The 21,112-nt window shown below is 43.3% G+C and overlaps 1 protein-coding gene across 2 annotated transcripts; it reads right to left on the reverse strand.

Annotated features, from left to right (window-relative positions):
- Nucleotides 1-224: 224 nt before the first annotated feature.
- CPA2 (carboxypeptidase A2) lies at nucleotides 225-20,123 on the reverse strand. 2 transcript variants are annotated; one of them, XM_045565495.1, is made up of 11 exons: nucleotides 20,002-20,123; nucleotides 17,641-17,722; nucleotides 16,492-16,626; nucleotides 15,785-15,880; nucleotides 13,959-14,060; nucleotides 11,935-12,033; nucleotides 10,502-10,612; nucleotides 9,432-9,522; nucleotides 7,709-7,908; nucleotides 5,040-5,124; nucleotides 225-462 (listed from the first exon to the last, which is right to left on the reverse strand). In XM_045565495.1, the coding sequence occupies exons 1-11, from the start codon at nucleotides 20,064-20,066 to the stop codon at nucleotides 275-277; spliced, it is 1,254 nt and encodes a 417-aa protein (XP_045421451.1). In that variant the 5' UTR covers nucleotides 20,067-20,123; the 3' UTR covers nucleotides 225-274. The 2 variants fall into 2 exon arrangements, with proteins under 2 accessions (XP_045421451.1, XP_045421452.1); XM_045565496.1 differs by lacking the exons at nucleotides 11,935-12,033; nucleotides 13,959-14,060 and having other exon boundaries at nucleotides 20,002-20,091.
- Between the last annotated feature and the right edge of the window lie 989 nt (nucleotides 20,124-21,112).

Genomic DNA, 21,112 nt, shown 5'->3' on the forward strand with positions numbered 1-21,112 from the left:
AATGTATAATTTTTTGAGTCAGATGTGGATTACATGTAATGTACAATTTATCACAATTTTTAAAAAATGTTTTAAAGGATGTTGGGAGCATTCTGCTCAGGGTGGATATTTTTTAAAAAGACAAAAGGGTACAGTGCAGTGAATTGCTGTGTTTTAGGGCAGCAGAAACTGAAGAACTGGTACTCCCAGATCAGGGTTAGAAAAAGGAATAATCACAACCCAACTTTGCTTCAAACCAAAGAGATTTAATGGTGTTTGTTTCCTCCCCAGGCTCCTAGTAGGGGTGGTCTCGCACATGCTCCAGGATCGTCTTCAAGCCAAGCCAGGTCTCTTCGGCCGTGGGCAAGATCTGATTGGCTGGCAGGAGGAAGCCATGGCGCCCAGTGTCTCTCAGTTCAAAGGCAAATGAGTATTTGATGCCGTAATCGTAGGACCAGTCAATGCTTCCCCCACTGGCTTGATCTGAGGGGCAAATGAGAATAAAGTGGTTACACTCTTCCCACTGGTCTCTCACAGCAATGTAACCTCTCTACTAAATTCTACCATTATCAAAGATGAGTCGGGCCCCTATATGCATGAACTGTGAGAGGAGGGACAGTTCAGTAGAGGGTCATACTTATGAAAAAAAAATACATGATAATTTGAAAAGCAAATGGTGTAATTCAAATGGACACTATACTCAGCCTTCCTTTGGTGTTCTTAGGAACCTCGAGCTCTACCCAGCACCCACTTGGAATCCCACCTGCTTAACTGGCATCTTCTCCACCTTAGGGAAGCTACACCACTTCCTTCTTCAGAAGGCACAGATAGTTTTCTCTAGCAGGAGGGAAGGGATTACAAATGGTGTAAGAGATTTGGTTCCTGCCCTCAAGGGACTTTCAGCATTAAGGGTGGAGCAGGCTCTGCTCAGCTATCAAACAGCCCGCCCGGCACCTCTGCCTGATGGGTTTAACCAGTACAGTAATGAGCACCTGAGACATGACGTAACAGATGATGAAGGAAAATGGCACGAGCCTACGAGGCAACCATGACTCAGAAGAGCTGAGCAATGAATGGCCCTGAGGGCCCTCCTGGGAAGGGCAGGTAGAGGTTACATGGAGGACATGGCTGGAGCAGAGATGGTGGGAGCCACCTACTCCCTACGAACAGGGCTGGGAAGACCAGAAAAGAGTAGGACTAGAGGTTGGTACTGTGAATTAATGCTGTGAACCCCATGACTTGCGTCTTTGCCTTCACCCAGAGCAGCCATGCGAGCACCTGGTAAATAACATTCTAAATGGTTGCTGACTTGAACTGAATCTTCCCCAGGCACCAAAATTACTAACCCATCCTTTTGGTGTGGCTAAACGGCACAGCCAATCACACCAGGAGGTTCACAGGGGACAGAATGCTGGCTTCAAATGGAATCCTGCCCCTGCAAATAATCACCTGGGTGACCTAAGGCAAGTCCCTTATCCCTCTGAGGCCCAGATGACTCATCTGTGGATAAGGATGATACTGCTACGTATTTCACAGGGCAGTGAGACTCAAATGGGATTACACAATAGTTATGATTAGAACACTAATTGAGCGCTACTAAATGTGTTCAGCACCATGTTAGGTTGGTTCATTTAATCTGGAGGTAGGTCCTAGTATTATTCCCATTTTCAGAAGAGGAAAGTGAGATTCCGAGAGTTGAAGTGAAGGAGCTAGGATAATGTATGTAGAACAGGCATTCAGCAAGTGTCAGTTATGATTACCACTATCATTATCAACAAATGCCCAGGATCCTGTCAAAAAAGTAAGACTACAGGCCAGGCACAGTGGCTCACGCCTGTAATCCTAGAACTCTGGGAAGCCGAGGCGGGAGGATCACTTGAGGTCAGGAGTTCAAGACCAGCCTGAGCAAGAGTGAGACCCCGTCTCTACTAAAAAAATGGAAATTATCTAGACAACTAAAAATATATAGAAAAAATTACCCAGACATGGTGGCACATGCCTGTAGTCCCAGCTACTTGGGAGGCTGAAGCAGAAGGATCGCTTAAGCCCAGGAGTTTGAGGTTGCTGTGAGCTACGCTGACACCATGGCATTCTAGCCAGGGCAAAAGAGCGAGACTCTGTCTCCAAAAGAAAAAAAAAAAATAGAAAGAAATTAGCTGGACAACTAAAAAACATATAGAAAATATTAGCCTGGGATGGTGGCGCATGCCTGTAGTCCCAGCTACTCGGTAGGCTGAGGCAGGAGGATTGCTTGAGCCCAGGAGTTTGAGGTTGCTGTGAGCTAGGCTGACACCACAGCACTCTAGCCCAGGCAACAGAGTGAGACTCTGTCTCAAAAAAAAAAAAAAAAAAAAAGGTAAGACTACAGTAAGGACCAGACGTATCTGGAGGAGGGTTCACCAGGAAACTAACAGTCAGTGTTTATACAGTGCTTTAGAGTTAGTGAACACTGTTATTCCATATACTAGCTTGTGAGCCTCTCAACAACTCATTTCACAGACGAAGACACGAAGGAAGGATGAGTGACCAGCCCAAGGTTACTTTGTGGCTGTGCTGTAACTCAAACCCAGGCCTCTGCCAGCAAGCTCTGTTTTTTTTCCCCCTACACCTCCCTGAGAAAGAACTCAAGGAACAACTTCTCCTGGACCAAGTACCTATTGTAGTGCAGCTTCTCAGAGCCCTTTCCAGATGGAAAGCTGCCCAGGAAATGTCTCACCGACCACAGGCACACAGCAACCTCTTAGGTGGAGTGAGCAGGTGTTCAGCCCAGAGCTGCATACCAAGCTGGGGCAGCAGGCAAAATGGACTTAATTAGGACTGGTCCTTAGAGGCAGTGCTTGTCCACGCTGGAATGAGGCCAGGATAACAGAGTCAGCTCTGGGCAATGATGCAACCAGAACTTGCTCAGCCATCAATGGTCACGTTTTGAAAGATCATACAGTAAACACTATACTTGTCCGATATTTGCTCAGTAGGAATATCTTCAACATCTGTGACGTCACCAAGGAAAACATACTCAACCTCAGCCTTCCAAGGTCTACCTTATTTGCAAATACCTCCAGATAAGGCAGGTGTAAAACTAGATTCCTTATAATAGAATTGCTGAGATCCACGTGGGGGTCTCAGGGGTATATGATGCCACTCTGCTGATACTCTGAACTCCAGACTCCACTCAAAAGCTGCCAGCCAGACAAAGGCACGGATTCCTCGGTCTTGACTTGTGACAGTCTCAAGCTAGGTCCAGCCCTCTGTCCCCACTGCCACAATTCAGAGGGCCCTCCTCTCTGGAGGTTCCCCTAATGAAGGTGAGAACAATCCCACGTGGAACATGGATAAAATGGTCTCAGCAACTGTGAGCAGATCAGTCTTCCCAGAGAACAGCCTAAAAAATATGTAACAAGAGCTCCAAAGCTGCTCATTCCATTTGATTTGGTAATCTTGCCTTGGGAATATACTCCAAAAAGATTGTCCAACAGAAAAAGGAGTTTGTACAAACATGTTCAAAATAGTACTATTTAGCAAAAATGTTGAAACAATCCAAAGACTCAATAACTGGGATATAGCAATATAATGGAATAACAGGTACCTAGAATGTACATGCATAAAAGTATACAGAACTTTAAAAAGCTGAGCACAAAATATATGGTTACAACTACATAAATATATTTATATTCATTGACAAAAATCATTGACGAACTTGAAAATGATAATAAGACATGATAATGGATTTTAATAAAGTTTTTTAAATGTATCATAAATTGCAAAAAGAGCAAAAACAAAAAAAGACATAACCTGGGAAAAAAGAAACTTTGAGGACATGTAATATAATTATCAGATAAGTAGTTTTTGCATTTCCATGAAGTGTTCTGGATATGGTGAGTAAAATATCACTCCCATTAAGACTTCCAGTAAGAAAACCATGACTAACAAGCGTGCATTCCTGCAAATTCCCACGACCGCCCCTCTTATGGCTGTAGCTATATCCATGCCCACAGCGCATCCAAAGACACGCTCCTCTTGTCCCAGCCTGACTGGCTACCTCTGCCTGCCCATGCTTGTCCTCTTCTTTCCCTCTTTTCCCCTACTCTGGCACCACCCTGCATTGGTCATTTCTTCTCTTTCCTGTATCTTCCACTGCTCCCTTTCTATTGGTTCTTTTCCCACAGTTAATAAATGTATCTCTTATCCCCCCCCTCCCCCCCAAAAAAGCCTTCCATTCCTCTCTCCTTTCTTTCTCATCCACTTTTCTGAAACTGCTCTGGTTAAGGTCACCAATAAACTACTGGTGAAAATTCAATGAAAAATGTTTTGTCCTTACCTTAGTTGAAGGGAAGATTAATAAAAGAACATTATTTAGGACCAGGTCTTGATAGAGGTCCATTTTTAGGCAAAGAGATTCTACATAACAAAAGTAAACTGAGGCTGGGCGCGGTGACTCACGCCTATAATCCTAGCACTCTGGGAGGCTGAGGTGGGCGGATTGTTTGAGCTCAGGAGTTCGAGACCAGCCTGAGCAAGAGTGAGACACCCGTCTCTACTAAAAAAAATAAAAATAAAAAGAAATTAGCTGGATAACTAAAAAAAAAAAAAATATATATATATATATATATATATATATATATATATATATAAATTAGCCAGGCATGGTGGCACATGCCTGTAGTCCAGGTACTCAGGAGGCTGAGGCAGAAGGATTGCTTGAGCCCGGGAGTTTGAAGTTGCTGTGAGCTAGGCTGATGCCACAGCACTCTAGCCTGGGCAACAGAGTGAGACTCTGTCTCAAAAAAAAAAAAAAAAAAAGAGTAAGCTGAAGGATCTGGACAAGCACAGGAGCGAGCAAAAAACTCATATATTTAGGAAGTTCTTTGTACCAGATATTACACAGCAAGTGTCTCATGGAGGAGACGAGACTTACTGAGGGAGACTGGGTAAGGTTGGGTTCCATGCATGAAGGCCTATCCCTTCACATCAAGGTATTTAAAAACTTTGGCCCAAACTCACGTGGTGCCTGCCAACTTGGTGGCTCATTTGTAAAAGCTTCCAGCACATTAGATACTTACAGATAATTGAGCAGATTGGTCCCACTTGGTACTTGGTACCATGCAAGCTTTCCACAGACTGGGCAGCCTTTTGGGCCACTTCATTCTAGAGTGAGAGAAGCAAAGAAAGGTGGATGGATAACATTTGCCTCTTGGGAGATCAGTTGCCCAACAGCGGAATGTAGAACGGGAAGGTCTGGTTATCTAGACTGTCTGGTTAATTGAGCTGGAAGCACAATACCGTTTTTGTTTTAACCATTTTCACTGAGAAGTAAGCACAAGTTCACTTCTGTTGGCTTTGAAAACACAACATGAAGTCTGTCAGTGTTTATTTGACCATCCTGGTGTTTGCAGCAATCCAGGGTTCATGATTTTGCCACCAGCTCTCCTTGTTCAGGAGTGTGGATGGACATAGAGTGGGTGTAAGGGGGCTAAAGAGATCATGTACTGACCCCAGGACATACCCGGGAAGTTGATTTTTTTTTTTTTTTTTTAGCTAAATCCCTATACTGGCTTATTTCCCTGTGATTGTCTCTTTTTCCAAGAAGTAGAGCTCAGAAAAATATTTTCTGTTATTTGACAGTTCCAATTTTGACTGATTGAGGCTTTACCGTCCTTGTTAGGGATAAATGTAAGGTCTTGAACTTGGATCCAGGAAAACAACGGTACAATTACCAGATGGGGGAAACCTGGCTCGGTAGAATCCTTGGAGAGCCTGGGGGTTTCTGTTGTCAGTGAGCCCAACATAAATTAATGGCAAGATGCCACTGCCAAAAAACTAACATGACCCTCAACTGCATTAGCAGAAGTGCACTGTCTGGATGAGTGAGGTTATGATCACGCTCTGCTCTGTGCTGGTTAACCCACAACACAAGTTCTACATTCATTTCTGGGAGCCAGCCTTGAAGAACACAGACAAACCAAAGCATGCTCAGGAAACAGCTACCAGAATAGGGAGGGAACCTGATCCCATAATGTGAGTGCTTGAAGGAACTGGGGTTATTTAGGAGAAATAAGACCTAGAAGAAGCAGGTGTGGTCTTCAAGTAATTAATGGATTTGCTTCTCAAAGGGAAATAAACTTGCTCAATAGAGCCAGGTGATAAACCACGACTGATAGTTGAAAACCATGGGGAGGAGGTTTGGCTCTGTAAAGAAGAGTTCTAACAATCAAACCTGCCCCAGCACGGACAGAGTCCCGCGGAGGCAGGAAGCCATCCAATCACAGGCTAGATGACTGCAGGTAGCGATTTGAGCGCCAGGTTTGGATAATTTAAGGTCATCTAGGTCTACTAAAAGTATATTTTAGGTTCTTTCCAACCATTACATTCCTTTTCCTTGATTTGAAATTGAACAATAATACCATCAAAACTCTGAAAACTGCTTTACAGAGTTAAAATTCAACTGATGAGATGAAAAATACACCTGAATTAGAATAAGCTATACCATTACTGCCTGCAGCTGCTGACAATAACATACTTGAAGGTACATTGATAAAAGGTCCCAATGCAGGCCTTACCCCTAACATGTGGGTTTCAAAAACCAAGCTTAAGAGCCAGATTGGAAATATCTGCACATTCTTTTCAGCTGGGGATATCTCTTGCTCAATTAGGAATAGCCTTCTGAGATGTCACTGTCAGATCTAAGGCTGCCACCAGTTTGCTTATTCCTGAAAGAGGAAAGATGACAGAAAGTACCAAATTAGGGAGGTGAGTGTTTCACTCCCAACATCACACACCAGTGTGTCATCATGGCAGGTCACAGAGCCAAACCCCCAGGAAAGAATGAGGCAAGTTCTTCGGAAGCAGTATTGATTAGTGCAGAGCATCTAACCACACACCCCAGACCCTCAGATCCAAATCCAAGGGTTTTTTTCCCCCTTAAGCAATGAAAAGCACATCCTGGGACTTTATGATCAAATCCAGCTCCTGCTCATCTAGATTAAGGTAACAATAATTTTGTGAATTCTATTTCCCAAGGAAACTCAATTCTGAAAAGTTCATAACCAGCCTTTCAAACTTTTGGCTGCATCACAATCTTCCCAGTGGTTGAACTTATATGTCTCATGCATCTTCGTTTTGTTTTTTTAATTTTTTAGAAATGGGGCCCAGCGAGGTGGCTCACGTCTGTAATCCTAGCACTCTGGGAGGCCGAGGCGGGTGGATCGCTCAAGGTCAGGAGTTCGAGACCAGCCTGAGCAAGAGCGAGACCCCCGTCTCTACTAAAAATAGAAAGAAATGATCTGGCCAACTAAAATATATATGTAGAAAAAATTAGCCGGGCATGGTGGCGCATGCCTGTAGTCCCACCTACTTGGGAGGCTGAGGCAGTAGGATTGCTTAAGCCCAGGAGTTTGAGGTTGCTGTGAGCTAGGCTGATGCCACAGCACTCACTCTAGCCCAGGCAACAGAGTGAGACTCTGTCTCAAAAAAAAAAAAAGAATAATTTTTTAGAAATGGGATCTCACTGTGTTGCCCAGGCTGGACTGAAACTCCTGGGCTCAAGCCATCCTCCCAGCTCAGCCTCCCAAGTAGCTAGGACTACAGGAGGGTGCCACTGTGCCCAGCTCATTCATCTTTGTCACCTATCACTAGTACACCTCCACCTCAGTGCCTAACTTTATGACTGAAACTTACTTGTCTACACAATGGATGTTTGTTGCTGAGCTGAAATTAAGCTTCAGAAACTCACCAGCTCATCAAAGTTAGCTGACTTGGTACATGTATACCCATAGGGGAACATCAGCAGCTGGGAATAGCTGTGGAGGGTAATGAAGGCCTTGACTTTTCCATGGCTCTTGATGAAGTCCACTATGGATTTCACTTCAACCTCAGAGTTGGCACTGTGTCCATGGTAAGAATCAGAGCAAGGGTTGTTACTGGCTCCAGGTCCTGAGGAGATGCAGAAGAAGCTCAGTGAGGACAATGAGCTTTAAGAAGACACAGTAAGGAGGAGGCTATCATGAATCACTAAGTTTCTCCTCTGGAAATCAGAGCAAGATTGTCATCATGTTAGATTAAGTCTCTTTCTAAGGAAATAGGAAGCCCAACCAAAGTGATTCTGGATACATCTATTCTTTAAAAAATAGGTTCTTTCTGCCATGCAGAATGGTAGAAAGAGCCACCAAATTATATCATCTCTCCGTGGGAGCTGTTGGAAGAAAAGCTAGATTTACTATTATAGATGGAATTCCTGCATTGGGTGGGAGTTTAGCAAATTCATTTTCTGGTATCTCATCCAATTCTTAGAGTCCAAGAGTAGAAGATTCTATGCATCTTTACTTCCAAATAACAAAGTCACAAATGCAAGGAAACTCTGACACCCTTTCTACAGTGAGGAAATCACAACTACGTTTGACAACAAGGCCACCTTTGGCCTTGATTCTCTCAGCAACTAGCATGGCTCAAGACCACTGAAGTGGGTCCATGGTGGGCGTGCCCGAGCCTCTGAAGGCTAGAGAACCTCTGAGGGGATGGGGAGGGCTAGAATTCCCCAGGCTATCTGAGTGATACAGACAGAACGTCACCTTATTTGAAAATTATTTAATAAAAATAACATTTCAGGAAAAAAATGTGATATCGAATTGCAGGACATTATTCAATATCTGAGATCTGATGCTTTGACTTTTTTTCCCCTAAGCTAAAAAAAAGAAATTGTAAAAGCAATGGATGATGTTGCCACTCACCCATATCCTGTCACAATTCCCTAGTGTGTCTTGTCTCGGTTCCATAGCTCTCATTAATTCATTTGTTTTACAAATATTGCCTTGTATGTTGCAGCCTCTGTGCTAGGTGTTAGGAATACAGCTGTGAAAAAAGGCACAGCTCCTAACCTCTGTCATCTACTGAGGGGGAAAAAAAAATCAAAGAAATTTCAATTCCATGATTAGTGAAACATAAGTGGTTTTAACCGGTGGCTGAAAACATAAATGAGCCCCTAACTAGCATGGCACTGAACTCCAAATCATAACAGCTGCAAGTCAACAAAACCAGAGCAGCAAGCTAATACTTTACCTTTGAATCTATTTTGAAAATCAATTTCTCAATCCTATTTGTACGTCGTTTTAGTTTTCTTTCTCGAAGCATCCATAGATGATGTAATGCTTCTCCTCGGAATAGATCCTAACCCCCTCTAGTGGTTGGTTCAGGGCTTCCTGCGGCCTCCCGCCATGGCAAGCCCAACCAGCTTGTGAGAAAACCAAGATGTGAGACAAAACATATTAAATGCTGCTCAGAGCTCTGTGACAGCACTGAGCCCCTGTGAAGGGAATTTAGTAAAGTGTTTTTCAAATAGGTTTCTAAATGGCTTGAATCCTGAATGGGTTTAGCAGGCTGAAGCACTATAGAGCCATGCAAACCAGCTAGTTAGCCAGACAACCATCTGACCATCCCCAGGGGCAAGTCCCTGTGTTCACCTCCAAAACCTGCATCCCAGTTCCGGTTAGGATCCACACCGACACAGAAGCTTCCAGTTACCTTGGACCGGGTCTTCCGCCACATACGATTCTTCAAAATCCCACGCAAAAGTAATACGAAAAAAAAGAAAGATGGTCATTCAGCCTGATGAGAAGTCCCTTTAAAATTCTGTTAATTTCCCTTGCTTCCTCCCGGAAAGGTCCCCTTGGAATTGCACTCATTTCCCTTGCCCGCAGGGGTGTCAAATAGTCCTCAAACGGATTGTTCCTCCATCTCCTTAAATGCATGCCTGCCTGCCGTGCTCACAACAAAAAGCCGGGAGAGAGAGGGTGCTGTGATAGAATATTTTGGAAAATATGGGGCTGAGTTGGTAAACTTACTTCAGATCTTTGAAGGATTTTTTAATGCTTTAATGTTTTTACGAACCTCTAAGAAAGGGATATAGTGGGTGGTATTTGCTAGACTTGACTGTGGAACCCTTTATTCACTCGGTATCTCATGAGATACTGTAGTTAGCTCTCTCCAAAAATAAACTTGAAGCTCCAATTCATTTTGAATATACGTGGGGTCACAGTTGCCACAATAGTGTTTTGTAATGAGATTTTAGAGGGGAAAAAAAACCTACCATAACCCCTTTTAGTGATATTACAGGGGCTTTCTTCCACAGATTCTAAGCACAATGCCAGACGCATTGTACTCCTACCCAAATCCTACTGCAATCTAATTGTCAGCAGGTAACATCCGCCTCCTCTTTTCTATCAATCCTACCACAAAAACGCAGAGATAATTGGAACAAATCTCTTAGGTGACTCACAGTGAACACTGAGCTCTAATAGCCCAGCCTAACAGCTGAAATGGGCTCTGGCGGAGACGACATGCATAGACATCATGTACCAGAGCAAGAAATGATTATAAACACCTCTCCGTGCCTCATTTCCGGGCACTACTGAGAGATGAGGCATTCCATTTAGCAAAAATCAAGATAAGAAAGATTATTTTTATTATGTTTTTGACGTTCCTACACATCTCCTTAGGTCCTTGTTGAAGAAGAGGAAAGGTCCAGGCTTACTTGGGTTTGAGAGAATGCGTATCCGTCCGGGTTTGTGACTGGCAGCAGGAAGATGTCCAAAGTGTCCAGGATGGAAGTGATGGATGGATCATTTCCGTAATCAGAAGCAATCTGAGCAGGGACGTTATACATGTCAACCTCATGTTCCCCCTCACCGGGGAACGCAGGACAAAACATTAATGCAATGTGTTTTTTCCAAATGTGAATTAGGGATCACTGTTGGTCAATGGTCTTCCAGGTCCAGCCTCCTGCAGTGTTAATGTGTTTAATATGCCAATGTCTATACCTTTATTTATTGTCAGAATAATTTACTTACATTAAGTAAAAACCAGATATCACATATCCATTCTCTTTCAAGAGCAGTAGCATTCTTCCTATTAATTCTGGTGAGGCATTTTGCAATGGTGGGCAATAGTATATGTGGTTTATGTAGATCTATGAACCAAAGAAATTTTTTTTAGCAATCCTAATCCCCACACTGGGTAGTTTTCCATAAGAACTCATGACCAACATCAGATTACTTAAATATGTGGAGACTTTGCTAAAGATATAGAGAACTGGTTAAATTCCATTTGGGCAATTACATTTTTACTTGCCATCAATAGCAGTAGAGTTGAAGTTTCTGCTGGATTAAAATTTATTCATTTCCTGTGCTCAGCCATCCTAACACATTATTATTCAACTGTTAAATATCCATTTAATAATACCCTAAAGGTAACCGCATTTTAATTGAAGGGAAAAATGTATCAGTCGGTATGCACGTGGTTGCACATGCTTGAATGATCTGATGTGGATTGATTTCCTATGCTCATGAATTAACATTCTGATTTATAGCATGTCATTTTTGAATTACTTAAGAAATACCAGACTAGGTCACACCCAGCCCCATGTCCTGACTCTAATGCCAACAAACATGTGGAAGAGAGGTATTGCTATACTCTGACTTCAAAATCAGATTTGGGAAATTTTCAGAACCACCCAAACACCCTTAAATAATTCCACTTTGGATCTGTAGGTCAAAGTAAACTCTTCTTGCACCTGTTCATATGTTCTCTCTCAGCCTCTTTCGTGATTTTATAAATTTCTAGCACATCATGCTACAGCCCTTAGAATTCCAGGCAGCAAAGCGATTTTTCTCTAGTCAGTTCTTAGACTGAAATCTGACTCCCACGGTCCTTACTTGCCATCCTTTCGATCTTTTCTAGTTCGCTGCATCGTGTAACAGAGCATGCAGCAGCCAGCCCAAGGGGAAAGGGCCAGGGTGCCAGATGGGGCAATGCCAAAAAGGCTGGATGGGTCTGTTTCCTGCCCCTGTGACAAGAGAAGGGCTTGGGTTGAGAGCACCGGCCGTCAGGACCACAGAGACTGTTGTGTGTTTAGGTGGGCCTGACTCCAGAAAGACAAAACAAGCAAGGAATTTTTGGCAAAATAACCTTATTTGCTGTCCACAGTGCAGTAGCTTGTGTAACCCACTCTCGAGCATGGATGCCGGCATCCAGCCAGATAGCCGGCTTGTCTCCTCCGGTGCTGAACTGCAAAACAAGCGTGGCAATGTAAACGGCTCCAACGCGGTGGCACCTCGGCCCCTCCTTTCCCCCCACCTCGGGTCCTTCTCTGTCCCGCTTTCTGTTCTTGATGTGATTGAAAGAGGAGATGCAGACAATGACGCTGTCAATTAACTCTTCTCATTTAAGGTGGATTTTCTTTTGTCCCTTTTTTAAAATGTAAGCTTAAATGCAGGCTAATAAGCAGGACATGGGCTTTTCGCCTTTGATGTTTATAAAAAATCATTGCAGATAATGTAATGACATGAAAATATGTTCATATGTTGTAAATTAGAAAAAAAACCAGGTTACAGAAATGTATGCCATTTTTAAAAAGACTGTTCATCAGATTTTGTTCTGGAGACCAAAAAAAAAAAAAACACTTCATATATTAATATACACACACACATACATATGAGAAAAAGGGAGAAGAGAAAGAAAAAAGGAAAAAGAGAGAAAGAAGTAGAAAAATACACACAACATTGTTAATAACTGTTATCCCATAGTTGTAGAATCAGAATTACTAGGATGTTTTTCCTTTTTTTTTTTTTTGGTTTGTTTCTCTACTTTCCAAATTTATGCAATAATAATGTTATTTTTGTTATAAAAATGCTCATAACCTTTTGAGACCTTCATAAAAACAGGATGGCAGGCTCTAGAGGTGCTTTCCAGAGTTTAAATTTTATGATCTAAGTGAGTTTTATTTGGAACAGTGGCTTTGCCAATTGGATCAGTAAATGGGGAGGAAAAGATTATTTTTGCACCATCAACTTCTATCTCCGTGCAGCATTCTAAACATAGCAGATAAGGTAAATGAGAAATGCAAATCCTTGCTAAAAATTACATTTCACGGGTTTTGAGAGTTTTAGTTGAATGTTGAATGTTTAGTTGAATGTTTTGTGCCTTTTCCTCTAAAGGGCTCAAATGTAAAAAGCAGGGAACTTTCAAAAACACTTAACATTTTCAACTACCAAACCACCCTGGAAAAGGGAAGGCCTGGAAAGTCCAAGGCCAGGAGAATCTGGGGTTTCCTGACCTAGCTGGGGGGCAGGTGGAGAAAATAAAAAGAGTAGTAAACATTAGCAAATGTACCCCAGTGTTATGAAGTAAGCAAACCACTTCTTTCAGGCTTGCTTTGGGGAAAAAAAAATGCTCTGGAGAAATCCATCTGTCCCAGTTAGTTGGTTCCCAGCCATAAGGTTTCCCAATTTAGCAAGGAGTTGTGACATTACCTCTTCTTTCTTTATTTATTTTGTCTTAACAAACTCTTTCTAGGAAAGCTGGGGAAATAATTTTCACTCTTTTTCAGGGCAAAGCGCAAAAGCTTGAAATTATCAGCACTAAGACAGGGGTTACAATTGGAGCAAAACCCTAAACTAAAAAACTATTACCTAAAAGAAAAAAAGGCTTCGTTCAGGGCATTTGCCTTTGCGGCTTAGCTGTCAATCATCCTTCTGCACGCTACGGGAACTCTTCGTTTTTTTCAACTGCAGCTCAGGCAATTACTTGGTGCCTTTTCTAACTGTTTTTTTTTTTTTTTTTAAGAGTAAAGAAAAGAGAAGATGAAGGGGGGAAAAGGGCAGAGAACTCCCACCTTGATTAATTACAGAAGACTCCCCCACCCCCACCTCCCCCTGCTCGGTTCCCATTGGCGCCCTCGCCCCATCCCCCGCGCGCGCGTCCGTCGGACGTGAGCATTAACTCTCTTGCAGACCGGCGTCAGCCTGCGCAGGAAGAGGGGAAAAGAAAAGGGTGGGGGTGGATGCTCAAAACCAGCAAGGACCGGTTAGGAGGGGGATGAAAGAAAAAGAAAAAAGAACCGCTCTGCAAAGCAGAGTGGGGACTGCGGGCCAGCCTGGGGGAAGGGAGATTCTAGAAGCATCGGGAGGAAAAACCGCCGCTGCGCCGTGTACCTTGAGCACGTTCATAGGCCTTTTCTCAAAAGAAGAGCCAACATTCACTTTGCTCACTAGACCAGGGTGCTCAGCCACGAGGTTATCAATTTCTTGAGAAATCTAAAATGTTTCAAATGAATACGTAAGACATTTGCACGTGAACGACCTGATGTGATGCATTCGTTAGTGATTTTTCCCCTCGCCTCCAGCCTCCATCCCCGTGCCCTGGGGTGCCGTGGAGAGGCGGGTCCTGGAGGGTCGGGAGGTCCCGGCTAGGAGGTAAAGAGCCAGCCGGCGTCTGCAGGGGCTGGAGGGGAGCAGCCGTTCTGCTGCGGCAGTGCCGGCTCTTTGCAGTTTTGCGCAGAACAAAATGGCACTGCTCAGGCTTGCCTGCGGCTTCCTCGACCCCCGCCATGCGGCCGAGCTTCTCCAGCGATAAAGCTTCCCGGCCTCGCTAACACAGGAACACAAACATTAGTGGCCCCCAAAAGGATGGCTGTAGAGGAGGGCGCTACAAAACGCAGAAGGGAGAGCTCAGGCCTGGGGACAATGAGGTGCCTCCCACGAACACACTAAAGCCACCAGCTACGCTGGCTCCCATTTTCCAAGGCTGATTGAAATTCTGCGCTTCTGGGGCGCCCAAGCTGTGTCCATTGCTGGAACTGAAACATGTCCGGGCGCGTCTGGGGAGTTAATGGGGTGAAAACAGCCCCTCCAGCTGTTGCCAGCGTTTGCACTCCGTAGGAGGACAACAGTTTGTGTGGCCCGCAAAGGGGAGAGAGAGGGCATCTTGTTTTCACCACTCCCTTTTCTTCTTTACTGTCCGTATTGGTCCACAGCCTCTTATCTGAAATCCTTGGGGCCATATATATTTCAAATTAAAAAATTTCTTTTGAAGAGGGAGATTTAACAAAGGCAATAGGAAATATGTATTATATATTACACATGGGACATTGCTCCATATTCAAGCACATTAATATTTCTGGCAGTGAAACAAATGAGTAGCGAGTCAGTTCAGGTCAGATTTTGCTCCCAAATGAGTTTAGGTCAGATCAGGTTTTGCCACCAGATAAATTAGAGGGAAAAATGCTTCAGAGCTCTTTGCATTTTAAAATTGCTGATTTGGAGGCTTGGTGCCAGAAACCTCCATTTTGGCTCTTCCCTACTCCCAGCCTCATGCCTGAACCCCGCAACAGCTCTCCCCTCATGCCCCCTTCCACCCCCTACTCCTAAGTTGTTCAGGGCAGATGACTCCTGTGCACCCCAAGAAGAACTCTGTGTCACAAAGAGGTAATGCATCCACGCCCAGGAGTCGCGTAGCAGCGTGGAGCACCAGCTGCAGGAAGGGGGCATTCTTCACAGGACCAACAAAACTCGGGAAAGACAACACAGACTACATGAGGCTTTGCTACCATGAGGCCTTAAAGCCTTAGGCAGGTTGCAAGACACCTGATCCCTGGCTGGAAGGCAGAGGCGTCAAGGTGGCCCCTGATTCTGTCATCAATGGCAGCTGTGAAGCAGAGCTCTCACACGGCTCTGCGGAAGGCAGCAAGGGGGCTGAGAGGAAGCACATGAGCAGGAGAGGGCGGTTTATTGGCTCACTTTAGACACTCCCGGACACTTCCAAAGTAGCTGGGTGGCTGGTGGACTTCAGGTCCTGCATTAAGCAGGTGGAGATGTGGAACCATGACACTGATGCTGGCTATGAAATCCTAGGGAAACTTGGAGAAGTTAGGAAATAGGAGAATCATTTCTAGGTCACTTAATCACCATGTGGAAGTACAGGCCCTGTCATCAGAGGAGAGAATGGCCCATTTCTCTGATGTTCATTTGGAAACACCTACCTCTTCCAAGGTATGGTAGGCCCCAAAGTTGAAGTTCCCATTCCGTTCTCTTCTCTGATTAAATAGCATTTCTTCCCTCTCTTTGTCCAACAGAACCTAAGATAAACCAATTATATCTACGATTAGTTTATAGCAATGCATTTCAGTCTACAATTGTCAAAGAAATGGTGACACTCAAGTCCCCAGTACCAAGCTTTCCTCTTCCTGGCTGGTAGGCTTTGGAGTCATGGCTTTCTCTTACTCTGGCAGTACTCCAAAAGTACTCTGGGGCATTAATGGCACTTCCTGCCAGCCAGATGCTGCAGATGCTGTGGTGGAATGGGAGGCACAGTCTTATGGCTCATACCACCTTTCTGGGAACTCAGGGCCTGAGTTAACCTCTAACCAAAACCTAAATCAATAACAGCTTTTCTCTATTTTGACTACATACCCTTCAGGTTTGCACTTTATGTTTCATGTTGTAGCCTCTCTTTTGCCCTTTCCCTTAAATTCTTTGTTACCATATTCTACTTGTGCCAAATGCAAAAGGAAGAGAGACACTGCCTCCCCACCCACCCTGCGGGGGTAGCCCAGGCTGCTGCAAGGTCCTACGGGACACCCACAAGTCCCTTCCTTGGCACAGGGTACTCAAGGATAAAAGGATGGACATGAACTGCAGTCCATGTGGATCAGCAAACCTCTGGCAGGCTGGTCTGTGGCATAATTACCTGCACATCTTCAATCATGATGGAGTAAGAAATTCCCTGGGACTCCAAGAAAACTTTGACTGCCTGGAGGTTGACAAAGGGAACTCGGACATGAGCTGTCTCCCCTGGGATAGTGGGAGATTTCCAAAAGTCAAGCTGAAAGAGATTTCCAAAAGGCCAAGCCAAGGAAATGAGTGGGTTTTTTTCTGGGGATATAGACAGTTCAGCATTGATAGATTTCAAGAAATCAACTTGTATATATTTTATCTTGAATCCACAAGACCAGAATCATTGTGGAATCACTATTGCAACAAGGGTTTTTAAACATCCAAGCATCAGCAAATGTGTTATATTTCTCCCTGCCTCTGCCCTGAACCCCCCACCATGGCTAAATATTAAAACTGGCAGAAGGGGCCGGGTATGGTGGCTCACTCCTGTAATCCTAGCACTCTGGGAGGCCCAGGTGGGAGGATCGCTCGAGGTCAGGAATTTGAGACCAGCCAGAGCAAGAGCAAGACCCCGTCTCTACTAAAAATAGAAAGAAATTAGCTGGACAACTAAAAATATACGTAGAAAAAATTAGCCGGGCATAGTGACGCATGCCTGTAGTCCCAGCTACTTGAGAGGCTGAGGCAGAAGGATTGCTTAAGCCCAGGAGTTGGAGGTCGCTGTGAGCTAGGCTGATGCCACGGCATTGTAGCCCAGGCAACAGAGCGAGACTCTGTCTCAAAAATAAATAAATAAAATAAAACTGGCAGAAGGAAAAGATTATTTAAAACTATGGCAGTTTTTTTTTTTAAAAGCTGGCATTCAAGTGATCCAATTCATGTCATATTAGGATATAAATACTATAAATTATTTTAGAAGGAAAATATGAATTAAAAGTGTTCAACAGTTTTTCAAAGTAACTTTCACATTCTATATCTCTTTTCATCCTTATAATAAACCTATGAAATACAAGAATGGTATATTTATTGCCATTATATTATGCTGAATGGGAAAATGAGACACAGGGCAGGTAGGTGACTTGCCATGTAGTTAGGACTAGAGCCCAGGTTTTTGGAATCCCAGCTCCATGAGTTAGCATTCCACACTACATTAGACAAGTCATAGTATCTAACTGCAGTATCCACTCTAGGAAACAGAACCCGCCCCTTCCAGGACAGATACCTGAAGATGTTCTTCAGCCTCCAATTCTAGCAAATTTTTAATTTGTTCTTCATTGCTTGGTACAATCTCAAGAACTTGGTCTCTAAAGAAAATGAACCACAGGCATGACCTTAAAAGCAAAACCTGGGCACTTTCCTATTGCTTTCTGCTTCTGTTAGTCTCTGCATGTAACAGATTAACTCGACAGTCAATAATCTCTTTGACAATCCAGAAGCTAATAAGTAGCATACTGACCCACATCCTCAGAATGAGGAGGTGATAGAATGGCTTTATTTCCTCCAAGGAAACGTTATTTAAATAATAATTAAGAGGTGTACCTGCTCCTGGCAGGAAGCTTGCCATTAAAGTTACCTTTCCTTTAGCTAATGAGTGTTTGTCAAATAACACCTGCTGCTCATAAAGTGCTAGCTTTTAAACTTGTCTGTTCCTGTTTTTCAGAAATAAGTTTTTAAAAAGTGGAATAATTAACTTGGTGCTTACGAGGGGAATCAAATTCACATGTGAGTAGACATAGGTTTTTTGCGTTTTTTTTTGGTTTGTGTTTTTTTGTTTGTTTTCAGGTTTTTTTTTTTGTCAAATGAAAATATATCGGGGTTCCATCTCCAAACCCCATTCATGTGGCCCAAACTCGGGGCATGGCCAGGGACAATTGGGACCCAGACAAGTCATGATGTGTCTCTCTTTACACACACACACACACACACACACACACACACACACACACATACTTACAATGGGAATAAAAGATTTTCAGGAAAGACAAATCTCAAAACAAGTAAACACTTGTCTTTCAAGAAGAGTTTGGGTGGAAAAGCTGGATTCGTATAGCCTTTTCCTTGGTGATAGAGTTCCATCTCTATCCCTTTCTTCAAGCAGGCAGACTTCCCGAATCACTGGCCCACCCTTTTGTGCAGTGGGGAAGGAATCTGCACAATGAGCATATATATATGGGGACCAGCACATAGGTCCTTGAAACTAAGTCCCATGCAATTTCCAGCAAACTCTGGTGGAATACATAAATGATGGAATGTGAGCTCTTCAAGGCTCTTCTGCCCCAAGTATCCATCTGCCACAAATAGTCTGAAAATTCTTCCATTTGAGTCTCATTACTTTTAGTTAATGCATGGACTCCCTGGAGTCCTCCTTTAAAATGGGAAGGTGCTAAGAAAAGTAAATACATTAGGCTAATATTTCCTGGTGTTTATTCTAAGGAATAGTAGTAGTTCTTTGAGTTGCTCAGCAAAAAAAGGGGGGTAGTTAGCGATTTTTAAAAATTTGGGTACAGGCCGGGCGCGGTGGCTCACGCCTGTAATCCTAGCTCTGGGAGGCCGAGGCGGGTGGATTGCTCGAGGTCAGGAGTTCGAGACCAGCCTGAGCAAGAGTGAGACCCCCGTCTCTACTAAAAATAGAAAGAAATTATCTGGACAACTAAAAATATATATACAAAAAAAAATTAGCCGGGCATGGTGGCTCATGCCTGTAGTCCCAGCTACTCGGGAGGCTGAGACAGTAGGATCGCTTAAGCCCAGGAGTCTGAGGTTGCTGTGAGCTAGGCTGATGCCACGGCACTCACTCTTGCCCGGGCAACAAAGTGAGACTCTGTCTCAAAAAAAAAAAAAAAAAAAAAAAAAATTTGGGTACATACATGCTGCAACCTAGATCCCCTCTTATAGATTTATAATGCACACTAATTTAGTCAAAGTTCTTAGAAATCCTATAGTTTGTTTAACCCTCTCATTCTCAAATTTATTTGACCACTCACTTTTTTGGACCAAATTGATTTGACTGCTTCGTTAGTTCCCTGGAACACTCTCCAAAAAATGCTGCCGAAAGCCCCACATAAAATTTTGGAGCCAAAGTACTTGGGAGCAAAGATGAGAGCAGGAGTCCAGCTGGAGTCTCCAGCCTTGCCCACCCCCACTCCATGCGGTTCCACTGCCAACACGCTGAATCTGAAGCTGGGCCAGACAGGGACTGAGGGGTAGGTGAACCCCAGAAAGGTAGGAAGGAGCTGGGAGCATTGCCTGGACACCTCCTAAGATGCCCTGAGGCAAGTGGCCACGCAGCTTTATTTAGCCTGATGTTTGTCATCCCACATTCTGATCACTGGAGGGGAAAATGAGTAAGAAAATCGGGTTGTGTGTGTTTGGTTTTCACTTTCGTTTTTTTCCTTTAAATGCCATTCATCTCTTTTTTGATCACCCACTCCTATTTTTCCCACTACTGAACCACCCACAAATCTAAGAGAACTTCTATGGAGACACTGAACACTTAACACCGTTTACTCCGTAACAGTCAAGGGAGAGGCTCAGTGAAATCAGTTCAATAAAATTCAAACAAGCACCAGAAAGCATAACTTACCCCACAAATGTTTCTCGGCAGTAGATGTGCCCCCAAAGGGCACCAAAAAACAGGATCAATCTCATGGTCAGGAGTTTTCCCAGAATCCAGAATTCAAGAGTCTTTCCTGAATTTTATTTATACGCGCTGTAGTGGGGCTGATCCACTGACCTAAGAACTCAAGCGAATTTCCCACATGGTAAAATTCCCACCTGCATGTGAAATTCTCAAGGTTATAGATACTCACCTGTGTGATACTCATCAATCTGTCCATTTTCCATTCCTGTGATGAGATAACAAACTTCAGTGGAAAGAAAACAAAGTTGCAAGAGCATATCAAGGGTGAGTCATATATTTATAATTTAGAACATAAAATGTTGCTAGCTCTGCCCAGTGATAGAAACCAGATTAATAGACCTAGAGGTTAAAGTCCTTTCTGGGTCTCTGACAAAAAAAAGGACAGAGCATTTATAGCAATTACTCAGGCATCCTGTCTATCACATTCCATTAGTTTGCTCATTTGTTTGTTTTTGTAATGTTTACCCTGAACCACTATAATCACCAGTCCACATCTACTGAATGTCCCTGTAGATGTGGCCCCCTCCAGTCCTCACTCCATATTAAAACAAAACAGAAGGCCTTTTAATATTCAATTTCACACTGTCTCTAAAGTGATCCATCTGCATTTGCAACAAACTGATATCTCTGTTTCTGTGCTTTTTCCCAAAATGAAAATGTCTTTCTGATTATAACAAGGAAGTTACCTGTTACAGAAAGTTTGGATTTGGATTGAAATGAAGTGTTTTATTTAATCACCAGTAATTCCTCCACCCAAAGAAAACCATTTAGTATATCTTTCCAAATTTCTCTCCATGCTTTAGATTTTTTTCTTAAACAAAGATTAGATCAGATAGCATATCCTGTTTTTAAATAAAGTTTTTTTTAACAAAGGTGATCTTTTCTTGTTTATAAACATAGATATACATTAATCTGACTTTGTTCTTCATTGCATAAGAAGAAATTACACCTGTTTATTTGTAGGAATCATATTTTACTGCATTTTAGTCATTCACACATATTGTATTCAGCGTGGCAAGCATCAACCAGAAAAAGCTGCAAGGCAGTTTTCATC

Source organism: Lemur catta, chromosome 11 (genome assembly GCF_020740605.2).
Source record: "Lemur catta isolate mLemCat1 chromosome 11, mLemCat1.pri, whole genome shotgun sequence".
In the NCBI taxonomy this organism is placed as follows: Eukaryota; Metazoa; Chordata; class Mammalia; order Primates; family Lemuridae; genus Lemur; species Lemur catta.

What these genes read in the sequence shown, in the direction of transcription:
- CPA2 (XM_045565495.1), bottom strand. Translation starts at nt 20,066, where the DNA reads ATGAGATTGATCCTGTTTTTTGGTGCCCTTTGGGGGCACATCTACTGC. An exon ending in GGCCTATGAACGTGCTCAAG is followed by an intron (nt 12,034 to 13,958) that starts GTACACGGCGCA and finishes CTTGTTTTGCAG; the next exon opens with TTCAGCACCGGAGGAGACAA. An exon ending in ACGCATTCTCTCAAACCCAA is followed by an intron (nt 9,523 to 10,501) that starts GTAAGCCTGGAC and finishes GGGATTTTGAAG; the next exon opens with AATCGTATGTGGCGGAAGAC.